Here is a 7,500-nt window from a genome sequence, read left to right as displayed (position 1 = left end):
TCTCCCCTTTGTCCTCCTCCTCTCCTCTCTCTCCTCTCCTTCCTCTCCCCCTCTTCCTCCTCCTCTCTCCCCCCAGCCCCAGGTCCAGCTCTGGAAACCTTCGTAGGGGAGGATGTGAGCACCATGATGATCCTGAACCTGCTGAGTGGGACAGACTACAGTGTGAAGGTCATCGCCTCCTACACCACCGGAACCAGCGACGCCCTGTCTGGCACGGCCAGGACCTGTGAGTACAGGGTTTACCCTAACCTAACCTTGGCCCTCACTGCAACCCTTCCAAATACTGACCCTAGCCCTTTCAAATACTAATACTACCCAGCACCACTAGGAAACCCTTTCAAATACTAACATTACTCAGGGAGAATGATGGTAGAGAACAATGGCACATCCTGTGAGTGAGTAGAGTACATTCATGTACATATTGTGGCACGGTGGCATAGTACCTGGTACTGTCACCTCACAGCAAGAAGGTCTCCGGGCCTTTCTATGTGGAGTTTGCATGTTCTCCCCGTGTTCGCAAGGGTTTCCCCCATAAAGAACCCAATATGAAAAACATGCTCTTCAGTCCGGTCCCTGACCAAGACCTGGACTGAGCACTTGGACTTGGTCCCCGGGCGCCATGAACGATGGCTGCCCACTGCTCCTGACTCCCCTGGAGGAGGACGGCTTGGATGGGGGAAATGCAGGGAACAATTTCTACTGGTGACGGCCGAAAAATTGCATGTGTGTGTGTCACTGTGTGGCTGAATAAAGCCCCCCCCCCCGGATCCTGTAATTATTATGTTTTTCACACGTCTTCGTCAGTAAAGATGTCAACAAGGACAAGCGCCGCCAGGAGTCTCAGCTAGAAGAAAGAATAGGACTTGTGTATTTTGTTTGTACACACGTATTAGAGTGTCTATAGTGTAGAGCTATATCACACATAGCAGAGTGTCTATAGTATAGAGCTATATCACACATAGCAGAGTGTCTATAGTATAGCGCTGTATCACACATAGCAGAGTGTCTATAGTATAGAGCTACAGTATATCACACATAGCAGAGTGTCTATAGTATAGCGCTGTATCACACATAGCAGAGTGTCTATAGTATAGAGCTATATCACACATAGCAGAGTGTCTATAGTATAGCGCTGTATCACACATAGCAGAGTGTCTATAGTATAGAGCTATATCACACATAGCAGAGTGTCTATAGTATAGCGCTGTATCACACATAGCAGAGTGTCTATAGTATAGCGCTGTATCACACATAGCAGAGTGTCTATAGTATAGAGCTATATCACACATAGCAGAGTGTCTATAGTGTAGCGATGTATCTTAACATAACAGGTACCAAAGGGACTGCTTAGTGCTTATATTCATGCTTCCTAACGTGGTTGTTTGGCTGGAAGGCCGTGACGTAAGACCCAGTCTCTCTCTCTCTCTCTCTCTCTCTCTCTCTCACTGGCTTAACATAAAATCCATCTCTTCTCCACCTTACCTCACCTTCATCTCTCTGCTGCTGAAATGCACAAAGCTGGTCACCTACGAGTCATCTCTGGAGGGGAGGGAGGAGGAGGGAGGGAGGGAGGGAGGGAGGGAGGGAGGGAGGAGGAGGGAGGGAGGGAGGGAGGGAGGGAGGGAGGGAGGCTGGAGTTTGTTTGATACAATATGACATCACTGTGTGCATGACAATGAAGACCATATGGGGCAGAATGAAGGAGGGAGGACACAGGAGAGGAGAGAGAGACAGAGGGAACGAGATAGATAGATAGATAGATAGATAGATAGATAGATAGATAGATAGATAGATAGATAGATAGATAGATAGATAGACAGACAGTAGATAGATAGATAGATAGATAGATAGATAGATAGATAGATAGATAGATAGATAGACATAGATAGATAGACATAGATAGATAGAGACGTAGATAGATAGATAGATAGATAGATAGATAGATAGATAGATAGATAGATAGATAGATAGATAGATAGATAGATAGATAGATAGATAGATAGAAGGATAGATAGATAGACAGACAGACAGACAGTGTAGGAAACCCACAGAGCAGGTAGGGTGGAGCACAGTGATCAAGGCCAGCTGCTAGTCTGCGCTAATGCACATTTATTAACCCAAAATCAAAAGTCAAATGTTCAAAAACAAAGGTTCAGCGGTGGCGATGCGGGTTCCTCCGTCTCCCTCAGCCGTGCTGCGTGAGGATCAAAACTTTGTCGTGAATACCAAAAATGATCTGTCAGACAATCAACTCTGTGACTCACTGAGCCCTAAGGGTGTATAGTGCGCACCATTGATGTGCATCAAAAACGAAAGTGATACATTGTTTTAATTTCTCAGCTACTGCAGTTCGCTTTCACACAGCATTTTCTTTACTCTGGTCCAAATGCAGCACCACAAGTCACATGAAAAGGCTCAGTGATGTCATTGGTCAATATCTTTCTGGGGGCGGGTGCAAGAGCATCATGAAAAACTTTTTAGGTCAAACATGTGGCGTGCACAAGGTAGTTGCGTCGGTCCAAGGTCGCGTGCTTTCACACCATAACTGGTGCGCACAAGAATTTGGTTGAAGCCGCTCCGATTCCACCCCTTCTAGAGGGTCTCGGTGCAGCTGTTTTGGTGCGCTCCTGAGTGCGATTGCTGTGTTCACACAGGCCTAAACGAAGCGCTCTCGGGCCCAAAGCTCGTTTGGTGCGCACTTACTAGTGTCTGTGTGAATACACTATTCAAGAAGCTTCCCGGAGCGCTCCCGTGGCAGCCTCCCGCTGACCCTCGGCGAGGTGGATGCCACAATAGATAGATAGATATATACTGTAGGTAGATAGATAGATAGATAGATAGATAGATAGATAGACAGACAGACAGACAGACAGACAGACAGACAGACAGACAGACAGACAGACAGACAGACAGACAGACAGACAGACAGACAGACAGACAGACAGACAGACAGACAGATAGATAGATAGATAGATAGATAGATAGATAGATAGATAGGTTCTTTATGGATGCCCCTAGGGGGAAAGATGGAGTGTGAGAGAGAGGGAGAGGGTGAAAGAGTGGGAGGATGAGAGACGGAGAGAGGGTGAGAGAGAGAAAGAGGAGTGAGGGTGAGAGAACAGGGAGGGAGTGAGAGAAGAGAGAGGGTGAGAGAGAGAAAAGGAGTGAGTTAGAGAAAGAAAGTCATCCTTCGCCAGCATGTCTGAGGGTGAGATGTTCTTCTGCCGGCTGAGCTGACTGACAGCTGCTGAGGAGGATTTCAGCCAATATCCATAACGTCATTATACCATTGAAAGATACAAAAACTGCCTAAATTACGCAACCTGGGATTGTTTACATGAAACACTTGTTAGATGCAACAGATCAAGGTTTCCTGAAACAAATACAAAACGGTTTTACCCGGAATACCGAACATATGCTAAACTGTCCGCTTCGACACCCAGAGCAGGATATGCCAGAATGTAATTAAGAAGTGGAACGCGTACATTTACATAAATGCTGCACATGAGTCACACACAGCAGTCATTAGTATGGATGAGTATGGACATTGTTTCCTGTCATGTTTTTAATCTGTAAATAACTTAATGAAATATGTATGGCTGGGTTAGAGAGAGGCCAATGCACCATGCTGTATGTTCACACTGCTTCACTATTTGCTTTGCTGAGCTCCACAGACTTGTTAGAGCTCTACATGTCTTTGTGTCTGAGTTGGTCTCTAGCATGTTCATTTGCTGCAGCGTATTCCATGCATCTGCTGGGGACGCTGGTGTGAGTGAGTCAGGCAGGGGAGAGGTGACAAGATACAGAACGGTGCAGTGATTCATTATTACAACTTCAGAACTGACGTTCAGTTGGTGAGGTGTGTCATCAGTTGGTGAGGTGTGTCATCATACTGACCTTAACCCTGAGGCTCCTCCTCGTAAGGCTCATTAGCATACGCTGGGTACGCATCACAACGACCCTGCTCCAATCACGGTCAGTCAGCACTGCTAGCACTGTTAGCACTGCTAATGATATCCATTAATACATCCATGATGATACCTCTCTCTAACAGTCAGTCAGCACTGCTATTGATCTCTCTCTCTCTCTCTCTTCTCTATCACAGTCAGTTAGCACTGCTAATGATCTCGCTCGCCCCCCCTCCTCTCTCTCTGTCCACCTCTCTCTGTCTCTCCCTCTATCTGTCTCCCTCTCTCTCTGTCTCTCTACCTCTCTCTCTCCCTCTATCTCTCCCTCTGTCTCCCTCTCTCTGTCTACCTCTCCCTCTCTCTCTGTCTCCCTCTCTCTCTCTCTCTCTGTCTCTCTACCTCTCTCTCCCTCTCTGTCTCCCTCTCTCTGTCTACCTCTCCCTCTCTCTCTGTCTCCCTCTCTCTCTCTCTCTCTCTCTCTGTCTACCGCTCCCTCTCTCTCTCTCTCTGTCTCTCTACCTCTCTCTCTCCCACTATCTCTCCCTCTCTGTCTCCCTCTCTCTGTCTACCTCTCCCTCTCTCTCTGTCTCCCTCTCTCTCTCTCTCTCTCTGTCTCCCTCTCTCTCTATCTCTCTGTCTACCTCTCCCTCTCTCTCTGTCTCCCTCTCTCTCTCTCTCTGTCTACATCTCCCTCTCTCTCTCTACCTCTCTCTGTCTCTCTCTGTCTCCCTCTCTCTCTGTCTACCTCTCTCTCTCTCGATCTCTCCCTCTCTCTCTGTCTCTGTCACCCTCCTCCTCTCTCTCTCCCACGTTCTCATGGTTTCCCTGTCTGCCCTCTCTACAGTATACCTGGGTGTGACCAACCTGAGTGTGTACCAGGTGAGGGTGTCCAGTATGTGTGCCCAGTGGCAGTCTCACCGCCACGCCACACTGTACCGAGTGGTCATCGAGTCCCTGCTCAGTGAGTATTCACACACACACACACTCACACACACGCACGCACACACACACACACACACACTCAACACACACACATACAGTACACACACACTCAAAACACACACACACACAAATCAGCCCATTCTCGCCAATCTGCGCATAAATAACACACTTTCACACCATGTATATCATACGACAAATCATAATTCTGGGTGTAATACATATGCCGAAATCCGAGTTTGTGGTTGGTTGTTCACTTTGGAACACGTGATGCAAGAAGGGTATAAATTTGCGAGCGCTTTTGAGAGTGGGCTGGGTGGGTCAAACAACTTTGGTGAGAGAACACTGACAGCAAAACTAGCAAACAACACCATTTTACTAGCAACTAGCAAACAACACTACTAGCTAGCGAAGCTAGTTAGCTACCGTTAGCTACTGTTCTTATAGCTACTGTTCGCATTAGCTAGCTAGCGTCCTAGCGTTAGCTAGCATTATAATACAAGCTAGCTAGCTAACGCTAGGACACTAGCTAGCTACAGTAATGCGAACAGTAGAGAGGAAGCTATCTAGCTAATGCAAACAGAGCTAGCTATTCAAAGTGTACACAAGCACCATCCACGTCAACACAGGGGTTAGACGTGGACACAGGGATCAGGCTAGTTTACGAAACTGGACCCAGGACTGGAGCTACAGTACTCGGACAGCACTTAGTGGGCGCGCTCCGCATATCGCAATACCCCTGCGCAGGCACGTGCGCCGCACAGGGCAATTGCTCAATGCTCGCTGCACGAGCACCTCCACGTGGTTTCGGCATATGTATTACACACAGAATTGCGATTTGGCGTATGATATGCAAGGTGTAAAGGCATGTTATTTATATGCAGATGGGTGAGATCGGGTTGCACCAGTGGAGGCTCGTCCATTGAGGCAGGGGAGGACAGTCCTCCGCAGTTTTTGGAGAGAAGAGAGGGATTAAAATATAAATATATTTATTTATTTATTCATAATTAATATTATCTCAGTTTTGTTCATAAAGCAGATTTTCCCTATGGATAAAAACCCATTGTTGAAATTCTAAAGCTCCAACAGTCTATAACATGCAGCTGGAGGACCCATAAATATCTATGGAAGAGAGGCTAGACTCCCTTTTTTTCTTGCTAATTTGTGATTGGCCAAAACGCTGAAAAATTACCGCAAGGGAGGCTAGTCCAGCCCTGTCTGAACAGGATTCAGATATTGATATTTTGTTAGTCCAATCACATTCCAGATTCCAGATTTACCACAGTGAAGGCCGATTGAGTCGGCGTTGATGTCTGTGTTTCTCTTCCCTGTGCCATTGGAGACTTTTTGTGTGTTCGTAGCTCCATAATATAATACATCCGAAAGTATTATGGGACATATTATACATCAAACTGTTCATCTATTTGTCTTGATTCTAGGCATCTAAATATCTAAGCTGACATAAATACTTTTTGAGCTAGAGCCATCTGAACACGACAGTTCCACTGCTGGCTATAGCCGGTAACGTTAGCTACGGGGGCTACGAGGTGCACGTCAGGCTACGGCATAGGCAGGCGCGCAGATTGGCTGGAGGCGCAAACTGTCGGCAACTTGTCCAAAACATTTCTAGAGACTGGGTCGCAACACCGGATCGGAGAAATGCACTGAACAGCCTGGCTCCTGCTTGCGTGAGAATTGATCGCTTTGCGGTGCTTATTCCTCATCCAGTGATGGATGGCTGGATGGAAAACTTTCAACTGAATGTTCATATTGTTGTGATAATTGTAGGCTATAACAACCTAAGAGTGGCAGCTTTGACAGCAACCCAAATGAGCTAATCCCATAGCTGTACCATTGCTAGCTAGCCATGAGGGAACTGTTGGATACTGCATTTGCGGTGCATCGTATTCCATTGTCCAGTTGTCAAATCTATTTGCCCAAAAACTGTTTGAGAGCCAGCACACCTCAGTGTCCCCTAATCAAAAACATTTTTCATATATCACCTAACCTCTCCAGCACCTCAACAATATCAATTCTTTTCTCTCTTTAGAGAAGAGTACAATCCATTACAACAACTATTGCTTACAATGTTTCATTGTTGTTTTGTAATATTTTATCATGAATATGATAAATAAATGCTGCATGTAGTTAAAGAAAGTGTTATTCAGTTTTTCATATGCTAAAATTGACTGTAAATCCACTTTAAAGCTGATATTTCAAATAATAACTGACTGAGGGAAAGTGCCCCCAGGCGCCCATGGGCGGTTCGCCTCTCTTCCTCCTGTCCTCCTCAGTTTTTTGAGTCACCAGCGGCCACTGGGTTGCACAAATAGTTCACTTGCTTCGACCTAGTACGCTATAGGACAATAGCCAATCAACAGGTTTCGATAATACAAGATAGTCCAAAGGGAGCTATAGGCCACTTCATCTAGATGGTGTCAGACATAGGCGCACTAAGGACGTCTAGCGGGTTGGATGTCAGATGATTTGGTGCGTTTATGACCTAGTACTGTGGGATTAGGTGCGTTTTACGAGATTGACCCGTCGCTTGAACGACAAAGTAACCTAGATAAAGGTTAGCTTTTGCTGACCCTTCGCTTTGCACGGCGAAGTAACCTAAGGTAAGGCTAGATTTGTGTTCTATCTTCCATCT

General features: G+C 46.3%; 1 protein-coding gene across 1 annotated transcript in view; it reads left to right on the top strand.

Annotated features, from left to right (window-relative positions):
* col14a1b (collagen, type XIV, alpha 1b) overlaps positions 1-7,500 on the top strand; it is a gene marked incomplete at both ends in the record, with an annotated part of 115,224 nt that overhangs the window by 70,333 nt on the left and 37,391 nt on the right. Inside the window, 2 exons of the mRNA XM_084454942.1 lie at positions 77-226; positions 4,753-4,869. Coding sequence (XP_084311068.1) covers positions 77-226; positions 4,753-4,869 — 267 coding nt within the window. The remainder of the gene's footprint in view (positions 1-76; positions 227-4,752; positions 4,870-7,500) is intronic.

The sequence above is a fragment of the Borostomias antarcticus genome, assembly GCF_949987555.1.
Source record: "Borostomias antarcticus genome assembly, chromosome: 21".
Classification (NCBI taxonomy): Eukaryota; Metazoa; Chordata; class Actinopteri; order Stomiiformes; family Stomiidae; genus Borostomias; species Borostomias antarcticus.
This window is presented reverse-complemented; position numbering and strand designations above follow the sequence as displayed.